This window comes from Nematostella vectensis, chromosome 4 (genome assembly GCF_932526225.1).
Source record: "Nematostella vectensis chromosome 4, jaNemVect1.1, whole genome shotgun sequence".
In the NCBI taxonomy this organism is placed as follows: Eukaryota; Metazoa; Cnidaria; class Anthozoa; order Actiniaria; family Edwardsiidae; genus Nematostella; species Nematostella vectensis.
The window spans coordinates 6809820-6831801 of NC_064037.1; the positions used below are offsets into that span (position 1 = coordinate 6809820).

A 21982-nucleotide genomic window follows, 5' to 3' on the forward strand; every position below is an offset into this window, starting at 1 on the left:
ATCCCGAATCAGTATCCGAGCCCACTGTACAATTCCGCTGAATAAGATGGCGGCTTCAAGAGGCTTTTCCAAGCTATTGCGATCTCCTTTGAATTGTTATTTTGCTGCGCCTCTCACAGTAACTTCAAGACGTTATGCTAGTGTCAAGGCACAGTCTGTAATGTATAAGGAGTATGGAGATCCTGGCAAAGTGCTAAGGTATTCCGAGATGTATCTCTCGCGATTTGTATAATACTTATTCTTACTATTCTATTACTTCTATTACTTAGATTATTTCTTATTGATTGGCTCCGCAGTTTGGAGTTTGTTGATCGCGAAGTTATTGGCCCATCATCTGTCGGAGTTCAGATGGTAGCGGCGCCAGTGAATCCATCAGACATTAACATGATCCAAGGTTTGGTTTGCATGTTTTTTGCTACAAATTAAAAAAAAACTTCGTCAGTGCTAATGGCAAAATGGCAAATGGCATCCCCAAAGGAAAGGTGTTTATAGGTATTAATTATTTGCAAGCATAAAGGTTATGAATGATTTCCAGCGATGCCAGAGCCCGATTCCTTTGATAGCCTTAAATAGATTATCATATGATTGGCAAAGTTCCATTTGCCAATCAACATTTCACATTTGCAATAATAACGTTTATTGAAATAGTTGTAACTTATATTGCTTAATGACCAATAAATTGTGACACAAGGGCATACCTGTCAACCTCCGAAAATCTTAAGGCTTGTGATTTCTTTAGGGTAGGGAGAGGGGTGTATTTATTTTTGGGGGAGGGTGGGTATTACCTCACAGGCATTTGCCGTACAGAAAGCTCTTGCGCACAAATCCACTAATAGATCTCACGAGGGTGTTAGATAAATTGCTATACACAGGAGAATTATTCTTTAATTTATTGTTATAAGAAAACAGGCAAAATGTTGATTTTCTATAGAATAATTTTTGGAAGCAATAAAAATTGCTAAAAAGAGGGAGATTTGGTGCTCGACGTGGGAGAGTGGGAGAAGGGATCCAAAATCTTGAGACTCCTGTCTAATGCGGGAGAGTTGACAGGTATGCAAGGGTGGCCAATTTTTTTGGAACTCCATTGATGGGGGAGGCTATGTGTTGGGATAAATAAAGTTCTTGGGTTGATAATAAAGTGTTTTTTTTTCAGGCTCATATGCCATAAAGCCTGCGCTTCCTGCTGTTGGTGGAAATGAAGGCTGTGGACAAGTCATTAAGATGGGCAAAGAAGTCAAGGGTGTCAAGGAAGGGGACTTTGTCATTCTGGCTGAAAGTGGCTTAGGTAAAAACACAATTCAGTGACACTGAGAATTATAGCAACATCCATGGTAGAGTCAGTGGTAAATTGGTTTTTGAAAACAATAAGACCACAGTCAAAGATTATGCTGCAATGATCCATCAAAGTGCAACAACATCGTTAGATAAGAAAAAGATAATTAATAGTAGATTGCATCCAGGATACAGAAAGCTTGTGCTCACATTGCTTCACTTTGCTAAATGGATAGTTTAGAATGCTCATCCATGCTAAATTGATAAATATTGCTTGGGAAGCGTAGTGCTCGCATTGGATTAAATTGATATGATATGATGAACAGATTAAATTTGTATGCAAGACTGATTATGTTTTCACAGGAACCATCACAATAATTTTTTGCTGTCATTAGGTTCGTGGACAAGATACCATGTCTTATCTGAAGATCAAGTCATCAAGGTTCCGGATTATATTAGCGTGGAGATGGCAGCTACTCTTAGTGTCAATCCTTGCACAGCATATAGAATGCTCAAGGATTTTGAACACCTCAAACCAGGTTAGCTGATAAAGAAAGACCTTAGAATGACTTTGAACACCTCAAACCAGGTTAGCTGGTAATGTAAGAGCTTGGCATGACTTTAGACACCTCAAACCAGGTTAGCTGGTAATGTAAGAGCTTGGCATGACTTTGAACACCTCAAACCAGGTTAGCTGGTAATGTAAGAGCTTGACATGACTTTGAACACCTCAAACCAGGTTAGCTGGTAATGTAAGAGCTTGGCATGACTTTGAACACCTCAAAACAGGTTAGCTGGTGATGTAAGAGCTTGACATGACTTTGAACTCCTCAAACCAGGTTAGCTGGTAATGTAAGAGCTTGGCATGACTTTGAACACCTCAAACCAGGTTAGCTGATAAAGCAAGAGCTTGACATGACTTTGAACACCTCAAACCAGGTTACCTGATAAAGCAAGAGCTTGACATGACTTTGAACACATCAAACCAGGCTAGCTGGTAATGTAAGAGCTTGACATGACTTTGAACACCTCAAACCAGGTTAGCTGGTAATGTAAGAGCTTGGCATGACTTTGAACACCTCAAACCAGGTTAGCTGGTAATGTAAGAGCTTGACATGACTTTAAACACCTCAAACCAGTTTAGCTGATAAAGTAAGAGCTTGGCATGACTTTGAACACCTCAAACCAGGTTAGCTAATAAAGCAAGAGCTTGACATGACTTTGAAAACCTCAAACCAGGTTAGCTGGTAATGTAAGAGCTTGACATGACTTTGAACACCTCAAATCAGCTTAGCTGATAAAGTAAGACTTTGGCATGACTTGGAACACCTCAAATCAGATTAGCTTATTAAAGTTCTTAAAACCTTTCACTTATATCAGTCTAGCCAAAACAAAGCATAGATAAACTTTCAAATTCTGAAAAGGGGATTGATTTTGATTAAAATTTGAAATTTCTAGTTTTCCTGGCCACGCGAAAGGAGATTGAATCGTGTGAATTATTCCAAGTTTTGGCGGGAAAATCTGAAACAACATATTTTCCTTAAATCCGTTAAAATTCAGAGATGGCAATACCACAAAATATTGGCGAATTGTTTACTATTGCAATGCTACCCACAATAAAGCGAAGAATAATTTTAAGTTGGGAATTGTATGCGAAAAAAGAAAATATTGATTTGTTGTAGGTTTCAAAAACAGCGCGCGCTCGTGAAAATGTCGCCATTCTTGATTGCGAATGCAGCGCGCGCGCACAATGCAAAAACAATTCAAAGACTAAAAAAATATCTGCTAAATTTTGCAGATTTGTTTCCTGAAGTTAAATAATCATTTGACTACCAGGTTGAGATATAAAGAGGACGGTAAAAGTTGTAACCACACAACGTTCTTCAGCAATAACTAAAAAGACATGAAGACGGGAACCGGTTTTAGCGCGCGCATATGTTTTCTCATGGTTGACATCTCGATCTATGTCACAAATGACTGGACCCGGGCCTTTCAGTTCATGGCCTTTTTTTCCGAAGGTTGACCAAAATACCTCAATATTACAGATTTGAGTTATTCGCACGAATACATGTTTTATAGGGTCCATACGAACCACATACTATTCGGAAGATGAAAATATAAAGAATTGACAAAGTCTATCAACTCTGAAAGGTTATATGGACTTTAAGTAAAGTAAAATTTTGACCTGAAAATAGGGTGTACTTGACTATGAATTATTGCAACTGTAGAGAAGGAAAGGGAGTGCCATAAAAATGATTTAATTTTTACAAATGGTGATTTTCTTCTGTTAGAAATAACACTTTCGGTTAACTGCTACCAATAAACATGCAGCAGCATTAATAGTAATCCAAAAGATGCTGCAGCATCTAAGGGAGAGCGTTATTCAATTTTTGTAGATACATACTGTACGTTTAATTCATAAATACTGTAGACCAAATTATCCATTCTTTTTTTTTTCCAGGAGACACTGTTATACAAAATGGGGGAAACAGTGGTGTAGGGCGCGCTGTCATTCAGCTAGCGGCAGCCTGGGGGATCAAGACAGTCAATATAGTCAGGGATAGGTACATTATTATTACCTTTTGTTGTATAATTTGAGTTTGCATTGGATTTTGAAAACTACTGCATATGCAAAATGCAAACAGAAGATTAGAACTATAAATGGTAATCCTCTTAGGAGCCTTGTAAAGTCTATTTTAACGCCATGTTTATTTCGAACCTGGCCAAGACTATTAACAAACATTAAGTTTAAAGCATTAGCCCTTTGTCAGGCTCTTATGAAATGTCAGTGTGACACCTCTGTTTTGAAAGATTGTGCCATTTCAACTTAGATTTGATCCCTGATCCTACCATGCCTACACTAATCATCTAGTTCTTCTACAGCTTTTCTGTATTTTTTTTCTAGTTATACTAAGAACATTAGAACCCATAATTCTGTATCCTAAAAAGCTAGTCCTCCCCCAATTTTAAAATCCATGTACCCGGACAGGCCAAACCTGGATGTGATGGTGAAAGAACTGACAGATCTTGGAGCAACACATGTTGTTACAGAAGATTTCTGTCGGACTCCAGAAATGGCAAACTTTATGAAGGTACGTCCTCTTACTAGTCTCTACCTTCATTAAAATAACAATTTTTGGGGGTTAAAGGGGGGGGGGGGGGGGGGGTAATTCCAGCAATGCAACACTGATTATCATATTATAAGAGCTTTTTATTTATTTATTTTTTTTTTGCAAATTTTTTTTAAGGACCTGCGTCCGGTGAAGCTTGGACTTAACTGTGTCGGAGGAAAAAGTGCAACAGAGGTTACAAGGCAATTAAGGTATAGTAGAACTGATAAATAGGGTGCAGGAATGCATCCAATATTTCTCTAAAGGGGTGCACCCACCTGAAGGAGGGGGGGGGGGGGCACTAATGTACAAAACAAATATGGCAGAAAATAAATTTTGGAAATTTATTTAGGAAATGCACTTCAGTAAGAAATTCATGCTTGTGCAATTGAATGTGTGCAATTTGGCAGGGCCACCCATTTTGGGGGGCTTATAATCTATAAATTTGATAAAAATTGGGGCTTTAACAGATTTCAGGAACAGCCCCAAGTTTTCAGCCAAGTGAGCTTCCCATTCACTTTGTGGCCTCTTTCGATTACGACTTGAGCCTGCCTCTGATAAAAAAGTTCGAACATCCAACAAAAGCATGTTATGGCCTGGACAGGCAGCTAATTATTTAATATTTTGGTTACAGCGATCAGGGTTCTATAGTCACATATGGTGGGATGTCCAAAAAACCATTCCTTGTTCCTACAGTAAGTACCTTTCTTATATATTTCTGACATTGCTCTTTTAAGGTCAGTACACTAAAACTAAACAGATTATGCTGTAACCTCATTATGTAAATTATGATCTAAATAAAAACTTGAACATAAAAAAACACTGTTTTCATGTTTATCTATGCTTTAAGCATGCTGGTTTTCCTTGACTTTTTTTATACCTTTTTTTAACAAATCATTAACATAGATCTTTGTCAAAGTCTATAATTTTTTTTTTTGTAAATTGACCTAAAAATCAAAGAGCATTTTATAATCGTTTTCACAATTTGATTGTAAGTAGGGCTGTAGCAGAGGGTGGGGCACTGGGACACATGCCCCCCCAATATTTTCAAAAATTATAAGGCAATGACCAGTAGGGGCGTGGCTGTGCCCCCTATATTTTCTGAATGTTTCTGTAATTGTACCCCCCCAATAATTCAAGGCCTGCCACAGCACTGGTGAGGTATAAGTACCTAAAGTTTGCAAGTTTCTGTGTCTGTGTTTTTATTTCAGGGACAGCTAATTTTTAAGGATATCCGTGTGAGAGGATTCTGGATGACTGCATGGAATAAACATAACACAAAAAGTAAGTCCCTTTTATTTTTCACACAGTTGAACTTAGTGTGGTTTGAGAAAAAAAAGTAATGATTATAACTAAAATAAGCTTCTTAAAAATAGGTTTCTTGAGAATTGCAATTATAGCAGTCCAAAGTAGCATAGAGGGGTTTCTCAAGGGTTTGCGATAATGGGGTTTTGCTTTAATTCTGGCACTGTTTTTTTTGTTTTTTGTTTTTTATTCTGCGGTAATTGCGGTTTCTCTAGATTAATGATTCATTTGCAATGCTTAATTGATTCACTGGATCTACTTGCTTGCAAATTTCCATTCAGTAGCTAGTAATTTAGTAGCTGATTTTAATTCAGCCACATTATGCAGTTTATTAAATAGCTTGCAAGCTCTGATTTAGGGTAATTCAGAAATGCTTTATGTTTACAGTTTTGATGTTTGCGGTGCACCAAGCACCAAGATGAGTTTGGCTTGCAGGGAACTGCTAAACACACTTGAAATTAAACATGACTGAATAACCCCAAATAATATCTGGCAAGCAGAAAAGGTGTTATACCCTGTGCTAAGATTTACTCCTGTTTCATTTACCCCATGATTAGGTTCTGAGCGTGTGTCAATGATCGACGAGATTTGTCAGCTTCACAAGGATGGCAAGTTCAGTCCGCCTCCATGCAACAAGCATGCACTTGAACACTTCCAGGAAGCCGTAGGTGCCGCCATGCAACAATATTCCACAGCAAAACAACTGCTAACCATGACATGAGCCTTGCTTCAATCCTCGCCTTGCTACTCAACTGGCCAAGTCCTGGGCTAGGCCCCTAGTGCTACAGTGTTGACATAAACCTCAAAGAAACAACTAATAACAATGACGTGGTGAGTCAAACATAGTATGTCTTTGATCCGTCCTCACTGAGTCCCACCTGAGGCCACTGCACTGGCCTTGGTTCTGGTCTTTCCAACAAGCCATGAGCATTAGCATCCAAATACAGTATGCAATTTAGAGAAACTACTGATAATAACAATGGTGAACCACGAATAGCATGTTATGGAAACACACAAACTAAGACACATAAAAGAAACAGCTAATAACAACGATGAGGTGAGTAAAACACATCTTTGATACGACCTTACTAAGTCCTCACATTGGTTCTGGCCAAGCAAGCTGCAAGCGCTAATTAAATTATGCATCTCAGTGAAACCATGGGATGCGCGTGAAGCACATTGGAGTCAAAGTGACCAAGTGCCGACCACTGGGATTACAATTTCTTTCTAGAGACATCATCATTTCGGATAATGACGGAATGAGGCTATTTTAGAGGACATTGGCTAAATGATGGAAAACTTCTACAATCATTGGGTAAAGTGATGGTAAAGGATTTGATATGACTAGACTGATGTGCGAGGTGTTATTATTGGGGACATCCTGAATACCCTCATACGCAATGATGGAAATAGAAACATTCCCATCGGGTTGTGAAATGTGAGAAATACCACCCAGAGTATCCATGGACGATATAAAAACAATATAGATAATAAAATTTCGCCCGAGATTGCTTGACCTAAAATCAGTGTACCATTATACAATGGCAAACAAGTTTGTTTGTTTAGGTCAATATCCACGAGTTGACGATTTTTCGTATTTTCAAAAGCTTTCTAGTCAGGACTTCGAGTTTTCATTACTTCTGAGGTCTCCTCATTCCCCTTTATGACTCGTGTTGGCATCGGTACAGCTTGAGCGCCAGGGCCTGGTGCTAGCGCCTGCGCAGGATTGATGTCTGCTAGCTTGGTTTTGCCGCACATAAGTCCTGACACGCCCGTGGGGTGTGGGGTGGGGATGGTTGTCTCCTGAAGGTGGTAGGGAGGTTGCGGAGGTGCGGTCAGAGAAGGTTTTAAGTAGCTGGGGTCTTTAGGCTCTCGCAGAGGTTCCGTTGCTGTAGGAAATATTGAGTACTCACCTGAAGGAAAAAAAAGATCGCGTTTTTTCTTCGCGAAAAAAAACCACGCTTATAAGTACATACCAGTTGCTCATATCCGATAAGATAATCCATCTCTGCTGTTTGAATTAAATTTTGATTAATCTCAACTTAGTATTCAATTGATTTAGTATCTCATATCTGCTGCTTGATGCCTATTGCTACTCCCGTTTCAAAGGCACAAGCTTACCTTTTCACCGAATTGAAATATTTTTCACTTGAATGTATTGTTTCCGAATAGAAAAAAAAGAGTTCTAGAACCATAAGCGAATTTAGATGAACTATTACGTGATGAATTAGTAAAGAGAAACTAATTGACGAAAAGCTTTTACCCTTATCTAATATCATTTTAATGCATTTCTTTATCCTTTTAAGGCTGCATAAATGATTAATCCTATTTGAGAAATCCCCACAAAAGCCATTTTGTAATTGCTTCTATATTCTAAAGATATATTTCATGTTTGTGTTTGTGTTACACCAAAAGTTCTTTTTGACTTTGTACATTATTTACTTTTTGGGGAGTAAAAGTCATCGTGATCTGAAAACAATACACGCTATTTCTCCAGTTCGCAGTTCGTTGGTAGATTACCACTGCGTTGAATCCTCTAAATTCTTTATGGTTTTTGGCGTTAAAGGTTCTTGAAAACCTTAAAAGAAATTTTAATTATTTGCTTCGAACCAAACCGTGGAGTCAAATCGCCAAATAGTGTTTTTCATTTAATACACATTAACAGGTTTGAGAAAAATAAAATAAAACATTTTTGCTAATAAATATGTGTGGATGCTGCTTTGTATCGTTTTGCCTATGGTTCCGGAAGAAAACTATTGTTTTAGAGGTAAACTGAATTTCAAGGAAAAAAGAACATAGCGAAAACAATATTTTTCCTTCCTTCAGGACTCTAAAACACAAGGCCGAAAAACGCCCCTTTGTCTAAAACGTCGGCGAATGTGTTTCCTGGCGGTCCTAGCTTTAGCTTTCCCTTACCCTTTAAAACGCTCAGCATATTTTATGTTTTTCTCTAATCAAAACACCGTAGAGATCTCGAATCAGAATACTGAACACGATTCAGCAAACACTTTCTCATTCTCGTCCCAATTTTTGTCGTTATAGATGCTTCGTCAAGGCAGCCTTCCGTGATGATTTAGACGGATAAGTTTCTTTTTCGTTCTCGCCAGAGTATACAATGTGATGTAACGTCACTTATGACAGCTACAAAATACCAATAGCGAGTAAGCTCTTATTGCATTCTTACATGTTCATTTACCACTCTTAACCACCGACTCCTTGATTAAAGAATTAGATCTTCTATTTATCTTTCCCATCTCTTTGCATTTCTACTCACTTCTCTTTCCAGTATCGCCTACCTCTGGTAATGCTGAAAAGAGCTAAAAGTGACGTAAGCGTGAAGAATGCTCTGACAAACATAGCTGTACGGCAGCGGTATATCCCTACGATACAGAAATAAGGAGAATATATCAACAATGATGTAACAGGTTATAATTAAGTGTAGACCTGCCTTTACTACTTCTGACTTTATTGATTGATATTCATCACTTGTTTTACCTGAGTACCCTACTTTAAAGGTACTCAATAACAGCCACAACCCAAATATAAGACAATTCAGCCTGTAAACCCAACTTGTTAGTCGATCTTCTTGAAGGCATATAATTCTCCTGCGCTTATGACTCGATTTTCCCTCACCGCATACGTACCTGTTGTGACCAGTGCTTCTACAATGTTAGGGGACGTATCCGTTTCCGCGGGTATCACTTGTCAATAGACTTTTGAATGCGCAATACTCTGTTAATATACTCCGTGTTGGCGGTCGGTCTCTCACTTTACATTTACCACTATGTGAGTTAGTGGCTTAAGGTATTATTATATGGCAAATTGTTGAAAATGGCAAAAGCTTTTTGCGGTTGTACTCCGAGATTTGACGCCTGCGTACTTAACAGTTTAGTCCTAGTTTTGAAGAACTTGCTTTATTATTATACCAATTATCGGTCTTATTCTTGAATAAATGTTTTCTTTTTTTTCACTATATGAATCCGTCTTTATGTAATTTGAGTCTCGCGTCACCATCTGACGCCCCTACAGTCACATGTGACCCACACAATGCACTTGACGCTGTTAAATTAGAACAATTTACATTTAAACTGCAACTGCTTTTCACTTTTGCGATCCTTGTCAAAGTGCACCAAACACACCTTTAGATCATATAGCACTTATTTATCTTATTGCGAAAGTCGCGAAATATTAACTGCCTTTTTTTTCAGTACTATTATAATGACTTCTACTTTCGTTTACAGCTATGATTTGTGAATACTTTGAAAGTGTTAAATCTGGGAGCCTAAAAAACTTTCTGAAGACTGTAATGTCTAATATGGCAATAGCGTTTAGATAAAAAAATGTTTTGCAAATAAACGTCCTGCTCTAAGTAATAAACAAACCTTTTAGCCCACGGCGCAAGATAACTGCAGCAAGTGACAAGCTTTTGAGAGACCAAAATTTATATTAACAGTAATCTTATTTGCGCGCATTCGGTCTTTTAAATACGTATGTGATCGGTTGGGTGTTTTTTCGGTATATTTTAGATTAGCTTTACACACTTCGACACACACACACACACACTTCTATAAAATCCGCTTGACATCAAAGACTCGATAAGACTGTAGACTTGAGACTGTTTTATTTTTAAACATTCATTGACTTTTATAGCTGAAGATAATAAGCTATTTTGAGGAGCATATTGGATAAATATTCATGCCTTCGTGCCTCTTTGGAATGCTTTATAGTACCCCCCCCCCCAATACTTTTAAAAATGACCAGTGGGGGCGTGTCTGTGCTCCATAATTCGAGGCCTGCTACGGATATGAGCAATAAGCTTTACTAGAGAGTCCTATAATTGAACTTTATGACAATAGCTTCGTTTCGGAGTCTAATACTCAACTTTATAACAATACGGTCTTAAATTGTAAGGGGGGAGGTTGCTCTTGAGCCTGTTGAGGAGTATCCATCACAGCGCAGTAGTTAGGTCCTTGTTTTCAATCACTTTGTCCACGCCGACAGTTTCCCTGCTCAGCGGTCGTCTCATGCATGGTATCCCATAATCCTCATCGGCCGCTTCCTCTTCCTCGATTGTCTGGTGCATAGGTTGGCGCAGAGTCTCCGGTAATAGCAGCGTCAGGATTCCCGCCACCATTGAAACCACACCGAATATGGTCAGCGGTAAGATTACAGAGGATCCAGGTAACTGAGCCTACGATCACAAGCAGTCAGCGGTGAGATTTTGTGGATTGGTCCGAGTTGTTTGACACTGTTGTTTTGATTGATTTTCTTCGCGGCAGAAAAAGATTTGTCACACGGAGTATAAACCAGAGTCTTCTAAAAGAATTTAGGTTTGCCTGTGGTACCGCTATGAAGCGGCGGTTTGGCACTACGAGCGGATCTTGTTACCTGATATCCGCTTAGTTTGCCTGTTATGTTAATATCACCCGAATTTAGATACAATACGTTCACTATAGGACGCGTTGGGACGCATGCTTGAAGATCCAGCATACTTTGCGGGCGCTTCCAAAGTAGTGACCTTTGGGAGCGCCCGCAAAGTACGCTGGATCCTCAAGCATGGTTGGGACCTTGTCTTTCTCTGACCTAAGGGGGTAAATATTGTAACAGGGCTCTAATTTGATTATTTTGCTTTTACATAAATTGTCAAATAGAATCCTATCCGGCCTTTTTGTTACGAGACTTTGTCCTAAACCAAGTATGAAAATTGTTTTGTTTTGTTTGTCCTAAACAGGGTATGTTATTTCAGATATCTTGTCCTAAACAGGTTCAGGGTTTCAGACCCTTTGCAGCACCCTTATAGCCCAACAGGGCTTTAGTACCCCTCCCCCGAGAGGAGGAATTCGAGGCACGTGACCGGAAGTGAAAGTACGGAGCTGTGGACTCTGTGGCAAGTGCTTATCTTCTCAATAAAACCAGGTTTAATAGAGGGTCAAGTCAGCTTGGGACTTTTAGACTTGTAAAATCCTGGCTCTCTGTAGGAATTATTTCTGAACATTTGAAAGGAAACTAGAAAGTAAGTCTTCTCTCTTGCTCTAGTTTAATGAAAAAAATGATTTTAGAAAAGTTTTCAGGAACACCCCAAAATTTATCGACAAACATCTTTCGCCAGCCATCATTCAGTAACATAACGCTGATACTGATAACCTTACGCTATGAAAGGTCCAAATTTTTCGCACGAATCACTGTCAGGGGTGTGGTGGCATCAAGTTTTTGTGATCAGAAATAATAATGGAAATATAGTATTCATTACCAGCATTCCGACATACGGCGAGAGTGTGGCTCCAATGCGACCTATTGTGTAACCGGTTCCCAGTGCTGTCGCCCTAAAGAAAAGTATGTCAGAAAGCTTTTATTCCACGCATTCCGCAAACTTGAAGTCTTTAAAATATAAAGAATTTACGTGAAGTGTGCGTGTAGATGATGGGATAGTGATGGTAGTGAAGATGATGACAGTGGTATGGTGATGATAGTGACAACTATATCAATGCTGCCGATCATGAGCACGATGATAATGTCGTTGCCGCAGATGATGATGACAATCATGATGATGATGACAATCGTGATGATGATGATGACGCCGCAGATGATGATGATGATGCCGCAGATGATGATGACAATCATGATGATGGTGATGATGGCGCCGCAGATGATGATGATGATGATAATGGTGATGACAATCATGATGATGATGGTGATGATGACAATCGTGATGATGATGATAATGGTGATGACAATCATGATGATAATGATGGTGATGATGACAATTATGGTGAGGATGATGATGATGACGAGAATGAGGATGATGTTGTTGCCGCTGTTGATCATGATGACAATGATGATGACAATCATGATGATGAGGATGACGTCGTTGCCGATGTTAAGGATGATGATGATGACAACGTTGCCACAGATGATAATGATGGTGATGATAATGTAATGATAACTGAGTGACGAGTATACCTGAGTACAGTCGGGAAGAGTTCTGTCCCCATCAGCGGAGCCGTGACCCATAGTACCGAACACACGACTGTAGCTGTCACAAATATCCCGGTTCGGCCAAGAGGCTGATCTAGAAAGAAATAAATGTGCGATGCTTTTTTTTTGTGAACGCTTCATTTTCACGTCATTTTTAACCCACTTGATGTTAAGGGGAACTCGTTAATGAGGGTGGCTTTGTTAGTACCAATGGTGTTTTTATTTAAAACGGGATTAAACTGTATTTTGAAAAATGTTTTTCCTTTGTCATGGCGATGCATTCATACCTTCGGGAACTGACAGACTCAGTAAACACAAGGCTCCGCAGACGAGAAATGTCCCTGCATGCGTCACGCGCCGACCAACACTACAAAAAATATAGTGTATTTTTTAAGCTTTTCTTTCTAGTTCCACTGCAAGCTTCTCTATTTCCTTTTTCCTTTAGTTAATATTACTGTGTATTTTTTAAGCTTTTCTTTCTAGTTCCACTGCAAGCTTCTCTATTCCCTTTTTCCTTTAGTTAATATTACTGTGTATTTTTTAAGCTTTTCTTTCTAGTTCCACTGCAAGCTTCTCTATTCCCTTTTTCCTTTAGTTAATATTACTGTGTATTTTTTAAGCTTTTCTTTCTAGTTCCACTGCAAGCTCCTCTATTCCCTTTTTCCTTTATTTAATATTACTATCACTTGTAGACAAAAGGAACAAAAACAAGCGCGTCGCGACTAGTGTTTTTTTTTTCTTAGGTGATGTCCTCCACTTAATCGATGAAGTGTAATTCTTTTGTACAGAGGGATCGTTCTCCAATTAACTATTGCCTCCTATTCGAGCGGACCCCCTACCCCCCCCCCCCCCCCATCCTCCCCCATTCCCCTTTTTTTGTACTTACTTCTTAGCGAGCATCCATTGTACGCCGATCAATACTGGGTTGAGCCCTTGCATAATTGCGAAGTTCAGGTATATGTTACCCACCAGGTTGTCCACGTACAGGAAAAACGCATTACTCAGGAAACTCTGAGAAAACCTGGCAACGAATGCTTTCGTAAGTCAGTCTATGAATAGTGGTTTAATTATGGCCTTTTAATTGTTTTATTCCGTAATTTAATGGTTTATATATTTGATAATTGTCATCATCACCGTCATTATTTTTAATCATTATCGTCATTATTTATCATCATCATTATTTATCATCATCATTATTATTATTCATCATTATTATTATTACTCATCATTATTCATCTTCATCATTATTTATCTTTATCATTATTATTCAACATCATTATTTATCATTCATCATCATCATTATAATTAATCTTCATCATTATTTATCATCATCATCATCATTTTTTAAAATCATTATTCATCATCATCATCATTATTCATCAAACCAGAAAATACAAACCATGTATATGCCATTATTAGACTGCGTTTCCTGATTTTCGGCGTGCGCACGAGGTCCAGGAAGTAGAACTTCTTGATTGGCTCACGGTTCTCGGCATTTCTCTCCCCCTCCCAGACTCTGACCAGTAATTCCTTCAGCCGCTCGCTATCTACAGATTTGTTGTCTTCATCTTTAAATTTCATAAGAATCGCGTGCGCCTCGTCTACTCGTCCCTGAGCCATCAGCCAGCGAGGAGACTCTGGAAATACCCTGTAACAACATACTCATTGAGCTATGAGACACCTGGAATAACGTGCAATAACATAATCATCAGCGAGGAGACCCCGGAAATACCCTGCAACAATAACATACTCATTGAGATATGAGACACCTGGAATAACGTGCAATAACATAATTATCAGCGAGGAGACCCCGGAAATACCCTGTAACAACATACTTATTGAGCTATGAGACACCTGGAATAACGTGCAATAACATAATCATCAGCAAGGAGACACCGGGAATAACGTTCAACAACATAATCATCAGCGAGGAGACCCCGGAAATACCCTGCAACAACATACTTATTAAGCTAAGAGACACCTGGAATAACGTTCAACAACATAATCACCAGCGAGGAGACCCCGGAAATACCCTGCAACAACATACTTATTGAGCTATGAGACACCGGGAATAACGTTCAACAACATAATCATCAGCGAGGAGACCCCGGAAATACCCTGCAACAACATACTTATTGAGCTATGAGACACCTGGAATAACGTGCAATGACATAATCATCAGCGAGGAGACCCCGGAAATACCCTGCAACAACATACTCATTGAGCTATGAGACACCAGGAATAACGTGCAATAACATAATTATCAGCGAGGAGACCCCGGAAATACCCTGTAACAACATACTCATTGAGCTATGAGACACCGGGAATAACGTTCAACAACATAATCATCAGCGAGGAGACACCGGGAATACCCTGCAACAACATAATCATGAGGGAGGAGACACCGGGAATACCCTGCAACAACATAATCATCAGCGAGGAGACACCGGTAATACCCTGCAACAACATAATCATCAGCAAGGAGACACCGGGAATACCCTGCAACAACATAATCATCAGCGAGGAGACTCCGGGAATACCCTGCAACAACATAATCATCAGCGAGGAGACACCGGGAATAACGTTCAACAACATAATCATCAGCAAGGAGACACCGGGAATACCCTGCAACAACATAATCATCAGCGAGAAGACTCCGGGAATACCCTGCAACAACATAATCATCAGCGAGGAGACACCGGGAATACCCTGCAACAACATAATCATCAGCGAGGAGACTCCTGGAATACCCTGCAACAACATAATCATCATCGAGGAGACCGGGAATACCCTGCAACAACATAATCATCAGCGAGGAGACACCGGGAATAACGTTCAACAACATAATCATCAGCAAGGAGACACCGGGAATACCCTGCAACAACATACTCATCATCGAGGAGACTCCTGGAATACCCTGCAACAACATAATCATCAGCGAGGAGACACCGGGAATACCCTGCAACAACATAATCATTAGCGAGGAGACACCAGGAATAACGTTGAACAACATAATCATCAGCGAGGGGACTCCGGGAATACCCTGCAACAACATAATCATCAGCGAGGAGACACCGGGAATAACGTTCAACAACATAATCATCAGCGAGGAGACACCGGAAATAACGTTCAACAACATAATCATCATCGAGGAGACTCCTGGAATACCCTGCAACAACATGCTTATCAGCGAGGAGACTCGGGGAATACCTTACGAGAAGATAATATCTCTGTATCATAATCATTATCATTTTGCCCCATATTTTCTCTAATGAGGATTTTAGCTGGCTAAAATATATTTCAGCCAGAAGCTCTCAGCCAATAAGAGAAACGAAAATGTAGTCGACCAATTAAAATCGAAGACCATTAGACTCAGAATTCGCCACACGATTATTTCGGGACGAAGATTAGATATAACAGCTGTAAGAAGACTCGTACCAAAGAACACAACAATAAAACAGAATAGGGAATGAAAGGTTCGGCGAATTGTAAAAAAAGGCGACACATCGCTTGCATGCGATAAGAATTCGACAAGACCTCAAAAACGAGTTTGCTAAAGTATAAGCCTTTCTTAAGCTATATACACAAATATTTTTTCCTTAAATTTTACAATTTCAATTCAGAGTCATTTCAGTTATCGGGTGTTTTTTGTACAGCTTTTCAAAGACGATAACGAACTGTTGATAACAAGACAGTAATACTTCTGGAAATATTGGTTATTTGGTTATTGGTTATTTGACTCCCTTTTTTATGCCCTCCAAAATTATTCGAGCAAACTCGGCAAGAATCACTAATAAGAACCGCCTTTTCTAGAAACACCTTTTGAAGAGATTTCCGCAACGGAGGCTAAGTGTTATGGCAAGAGAGCATAAGCTCTTGGTTATGGACAATAAATCAAAGATGAGGGACACAAGAAAATATTTATCGCTAGATCACCACTAGTATATCCCAGGTATGATTAAAGGGAACATTTTTACTTTTTGCCAGACAGCCAATATTACCTCTTAACCAACAACTTTTCAAACCTTTGGCAGGTACCTATCGCATGACTTACTTTATAAACAGAAATAACGACAGCGCCGGTAGAGAGGTTAACAATACCATCGGTCTCCAGTCCCTAATGAAGTACGCGGTCAGTACAAAAGACATGAAGCCAAAGGCCCAGTAATACTGGTAAACACAGCCAATCATTGTGCGCCTGTTGGGACCAACGAATTCCAGCACAAGGGTGAAGGTCCCGGTGAAAATCCCAGAGCAACCAACACCGACTACGAACCGCAGGAAACAGAGAAATGAGACGCAGTCCACGACTACTGATACTGCAGCACCAAGGATCTGTAGAAAAAGGCGTGGTCATTTACTTATTAGGGACAGACCATTAAACAAGGGGGAGGGGTGGGGTAGGCCACGACTACTGATAGAGTAGCACTAAGGGTCTGTGGAAAAAGGCGTGGTCATTTACTTATTAAGGAAGAACCATTAAACAAGGGGGAGGGGTGGGGTAGGCCACGACTACTGATAGGGGGGAGGGGTGGGGTAGGCCACGACTACAGATACTGCAGCACCAAGGATCTGTAGAAAAAGGCGTGGTCATTTACTTATTAGGGACAGACCATTAAACAAGGGGGGAGGGGTGGGGCAGTCCGCGTCTACTTATAGAGCAGCACCAAGGGTCTGTGGGAAAAGGCGTGGTCATTTACTTATTAGGGAAGGACCATTAAACTAGGGGGGAGGGGTGGGGCTGAGTCATCGACTACTGATAGAGCAGCACCAACGATCTGGGGATTTATGAGTCTACATACTCACCAGTGTGGCTGTGAAGACAAAACTACAGCATTTTCGTCCGTAGATATCGGACACGGGTCCCGAGACGAACGACCCCACGAGCATTCCGGCGAAGAACATGGATTGAACAAGGGCCCTTAGGTACGAACGGTCACATATCAGGTTCCACTAAAAACAAGAGACAAAGGAAAAAAAAGTTTATTCTTCCAAATTGATTGTTCCAAATATATTCAAGCTGTCAGTCTGCCCGTGTAGCTACCCCACCACCACCAACTCCTAGCAGTCCACCTTCCGCTGCCGTTGTTGATATCTCGACCTTTGACTAGGGTGTCCGAATGGTTCCCTAACCGGAATAAATAAGTAACAACAATAACAATAATTTATTTTCCGTCGATGACGTGAGGAGTGGTCACCCAGTCCCCGAGCTCGGGGAGCTCATGGTACAAACGCTCGACAAATCACAGTATTTAGGCCTTTTTACGCGTACGCCGTGCTTGTATCACCTATATGCGATGCTAGATGGGTTGCTCGCAAATATTCGCTAAGAACTATTCGGAGGCACTATTGGTCCAAAATCACTATAGGCCCAGTCTTTTTCGCTTCTTATTCCACAGGGTTACCTCAGACACGACGCTCTTGAAGGGTCCAGCAAACGCGTACCCAGTGCAGTTATCGCAGCACTTGTTGATCTCGCACGTGACGTTGGCGGGAGTAGTGCAGGAGAAGTTTGGCGTCCCGAATCCAAAGACCAGAATACTGAACTGGAAAGCTATCAGAGATGCGAGGAAACCGACCGAGAAAACGACCACCTTCTGGTATCGCCCGAACGTAGATACCAAACGGTACACTTCATCGTACTCCGGTGGCTTCTCGTGATTTCTCATGGTCTGCCTGTGGGGCAATTGAAAGTCGATAAGTGCCAGCGATATATTCCCACTTTGTGGATATCAAAGGGAGGTTCTGGGAATACTTGAGGGAGGTTCTGAAAATGTAAAACGTGTACAGGAAAACCGGGATTTGGTTTGCCAGAAACGGGATTCTCTACGAGGAACCAAAGAGAAAAAAACGGATGGGAAAACGGGATTGGTTATATACTCTCCATTAGAGAGCTAATATGAAACAGATGACGTGAGAAAAATCTTTATTTTAGAGTCATCTGAATTTATCCGAACTTTCTGTCCGGAGGTGGGCACCAGTTTTCTTGAGATATCGAGCGACAGGTGTGGCTAAGTGAGATTCACAATGATAGTAGAAGAGACCCACGCCAAAAGAATAAATTGCGAACTTTCAGGACCTTCAAGGTGGTCTACGAACTTGAAAAATATCTTACCCAAATTAATAATGTACAACACAGAATTGCCGTCACAAAATTAAGACTAAGCAATCATAATTTGGCCATCGAAACAGGTAGACATGCCAAACCATATGTGCCCCCAAATGAGAGGAGGTGCACGATTTGCAAAAATGGAATAGAAAACGAAGAACACTTTCTTGTAAAATGCCCTACATACAACGCGATTAGAAAGGCATACTATAGTGTTATCAAAGACAAAACTAATATCAACTTAAATGCAATGACATCTGAAAGAGCTTTCCTTTTTATTATTACCATGGATCAAAGAAACGAGATCATTAACAGGGAAACTGCAAAATATATTTTTGACTGCACAAGAAAACGATTTGAATGCCTAAAAGAATAAATGCACACCACGGATAATGACAACCTCCTTTTTATCTTAACTATTTGGAAAAACACCTGATATATAATCATGTATAAGGGTACCAAATAAAATATTTTGATTGATTGATTGATTGATTGAGTCACCCCCCCCCCCCCCCCCCTTCCCTGGAACCATGTTTGCTCAGCCTTGTCCTTTGCAAACCTGTCCTCGAGATTGGCGAGTGGAAGGATGTGGACTTGTCTATAGACAGACGACCAGCTGAGTTCGTTGGGATTCCCTTTTCCTGTTAGACATCGTTTATAGTGCAAGACATGACATTGGACGCTTTACTATGATTTAGTGCTTTACAATTGTATAGAGCCTCTCTAATTATGAAATTTTTAGGTGAATTTACACCCCCTTCACAGCTCCTTTGTGAATTATGCCCTCCGCCCCATCTCCCTCAGGATATTCAATGCACGCCAAGTACGACCCAGTCGAATGACAATACACATTACAGTAGATACAAACTTATAATCAGTTCTAACCATGCTACTAGCTCGGGTCAATAGTAGTTTTTTTCAAGTTCACTTATTGTGTACTAGTAATTAGGAACATATCCGTACGGATGTTTTTGTTATCCCGACGGATTAGTCTATAGCTAGACAGGCCCGTAGCCAGGGGGGTTAGGACGAACCCTCCCACCCCCCCCCCCCCACCCCACCCGGCTTGAAGGTCCGCTCAGAACAAACAAAAATATATAACGTTTGGCTGGAGATATACCGTGCACATCAAAAAAACTTTAAAATGACTATAAAAATCTTTTTATAATAATTATCTTTATTATTATCGATATATATTAAAAAGCACCATATTAATAACATTTTAAATACAAGATTGATTGCCTAATGTAATAAGGCGAGGAGAGGGGTATACCGGAAATTTGGTCCGCTGAAATGGAAAAACGAGCCACTCCGCTCAAAATCCTGGCTACGCGCCTGCTAGGTCGCATGTGTGATGCACAGTTTTGAATTGCATCACGCTTGACAGGTCGCAGCTTTAGTTCACCTTATCGTTATTGTTTCCATTTAATATTGGAAGGCACATAATCAGATAATGTGATGCTTTTTTACACTTGGTTCTTTGCTAGGATGACAAAATGGCGGCTGATAGTGGCTGTTTAATTTGAGTCGAGTCGCATAGTTTAGTTTATGACAATCTCATTATTGTGCCGATAAAGTTTATGTTGAAATATAAAGTCTGTCTTGGTCGAACGGGTGGGGATGCTTGTTATAAATATATTATTTGGCTTTTCCATAAGTTATTAATACTAGTAAATATAAAAAGAACTAGACACATTAAAAAACTATGCAAGAAATGATAATAGAACCAAAAGGGATGCTTTGCTCTATGGCACGCCTCCAACTTGAATCAAATTATGACCTACTACAACCCCTAATAATACGATTAAAATCACTTACTCTTTTAACAGTTCGAAGTGAGGGTACCACACGTTGTCCTTATACACGTTTTTATGATTGTATTTACATGTGAATGTTGAACCCTTCCCCGAGAATTCCTCTTATTTTACCCGCGATAATGTTCCCGCAAATAATTAACTTGGCGGTGAAAAAGTGAAAACAAATCTTTCGGCACAAAAATGCAAAATGGCGCGAACATTAAAATATTTTCAAGAAAAAAGACAGAGGTTTATCGTAACTATAAACTGGTATTTTTTTAATTTCTTTATTCATATGCTTCTTGATATACTTTATCATCAGTTTAAAAAAATTGTCAGCAGGTAAGGTTTCGCGAAGAGCGGCAATAGGAAATACGATGCCTCTTGCTTAAAGGTCACCCATGAACACGATGTATAATGGCCCTTTGGTGCAGGGAATTTACACACGTCTCTCACCCTTGGAATTTAATTTCGCGCTAATTGACGTTAACCGACACGATGTATAATGGCCCTTTTAAGATCTCTTATGTTCTTCCTTGATGCAGGGAATTTAATTTCTCGAAATTGAAGGTAATTGACGTTCCGACAACTAAAGAAAGACCAAAACAAAATACGCAGTCTCTTTTAGTGGCAACTGAATTGTCAGTTTTACAGTAGTGCGCAGCGCCTAGTCCCAGGCGTTCTAATCGGGTTTCCTGTGTTCAGCCTAGTCCCAGGCGTTTTAATCGGGTCTCCTGTGTTCAGCCTAGTCCCAGGCGTTCTAATCGGGTTTCCTGTGTTCAGCCTAGTCCCAGGCGTTCTTATCGGGTTTCCTGTGTTCAGCCTAGTCCCAGGCGTTCTTATCGGGTTTCCTGTGTTCAGCCTAGTCCCAGGCGTTCTTATCGGGTTTCCTGTGTTCAGCCTAGTCCCAGGCGTTCTTATCGGGTTTCCTGTGATCAGCCTAGTCCCAGGCGTTCTAATCGGGTTTCCTGTGTTCAGCCTAGTCCCAGACGTTCTTATCGGGTTTCCTGTGTTCAGCCTAGTCCCAGGCTTTCTTCCCGGGTTTCTTGTGGTCTGGGACTTGATGCTGAATAATGCGTAAAAAATTTTCTCGTTCTCTCGAGCCGTTATCGAGTATCATAACATGTTCTCACTTTTAACTAAAAATCTGGCGCGCGCACCTTTTTTTTAGCGTGACACGGTGGTGAGGTATCTCGTGACAGATATGATAGAGAGCTTACATTAAAATCCTAGAAATAAATCTAGTTTATTCTTATTTAGTATCTATTTTAGTTATCACTCAACCAGAATATTTAAAGAAAAGGCAAATACAAAGGAAAAAATGCCTCGTACAAAAATTCGTATTGTCTTAAATATTAACTAAAATAAAAGAACTATTAAGTATTAACTATTTAAATAATATTTCATAGACATCG

At 40.0% G+C, this 21982-nt stretch overlaps 2 protein-coding genes and 1 long non-coding RNA gene across 5 annotated transcripts; 1 reads left to right on the forward strand and 2 right to left on the reverse strand.

Annotated features, from left to right (window-relative positions):
- The first annotated feature begins 20 nt into the window (after window positions 1-20).
- Window positions 21-7210, forward strand: LOC5519669 (enoyl-[acyl-carrier-protein] reductase, mitochondrial). 2 transcript variants are annotated; one of them, XM_032364528.2, is made up of 10 exons: window positions 21-198; window positions 270-394; window positions 1154-1285; window positions 1668-1811; window positions 3734-3836; window positions 4262-4364; window positions 4521-4594; window positions 5017-5077; window positions 5594-5666; window positions 6245-7210. In XM_032364528.2, exons 1-10 carry the CDS (start codon window positions 47-49, stop codon window positions 6406-6408), a joined length of 1131 nt encoding a protein of 376 aa, XP_032220419.1. In that variant the 5' UTR covers window positions 21-46; the 3' UTR covers window positions 6409-7210. The 2 variants fall into 2 exon arrangements, with proteins under 2 accessions (XP_032220419.1, XP_001639469.2); XM_001639419.3 differs by having other exon boundaries at window positions 297-394.
- A 260-nt stretch (window positions 7211-7470) lies between these two features.
- LOC116603401 lies at window positions 7471-9602 on the reverse strand. Its single transcript, XR_004290592.2, has 3 exons — window positions 9332-9602; window positions 8984-9067; window positions 7471-7600 (listed from the first exon to the last, which is right to left on the reverse strand). It is a non-coding gene; the product is annotated as an uncharacterized LOC116603401 (long non-coding RNA).
- Window positions 9603-10289: 687 nt separating this feature from the next.
- On the reverse strand, window positions 10290-20697 carry LOC5519670 (organic cation transporter protein). 2 transcript variants are annotated; one of them, XM_048726074.1, is made up of 10 exons: window positions 20590-20697; window positions 18068-18338; window positions 17469-17615; window positions 16717-16997; window positions 14062-14310; window positions 13549-13683; window positions 12950-13029; window positions 12648-12756; window positions 11938-12010; window positions 10290-10878 (listed from the first exon to the last, which is right to left on the reverse strand). In XM_048726074.1, exons 2-10 carry the CDS (start codon window positions 18329-18331, stop codon window positions 10636-10638), a joined length of 1581 nt encoding a protein of 526 aa, XP_048582031.1. In that variant the 5' UTR covers window positions 18332-18338; window positions 20590-20697; the 3' UTR covers window positions 10290-10635. The 2 variants fall into 2 exon arrangements, with proteins under 2 accessions (XP_048582031.1, XP_048582032.1); XM_048726075.1 differs by lacking the exon at window positions 20590-20697 and having other exon boundaries at window positions 18068-18387.
- Between the last annotated feature and the right edge of the window lie 1285 nt (window positions 20698-21982).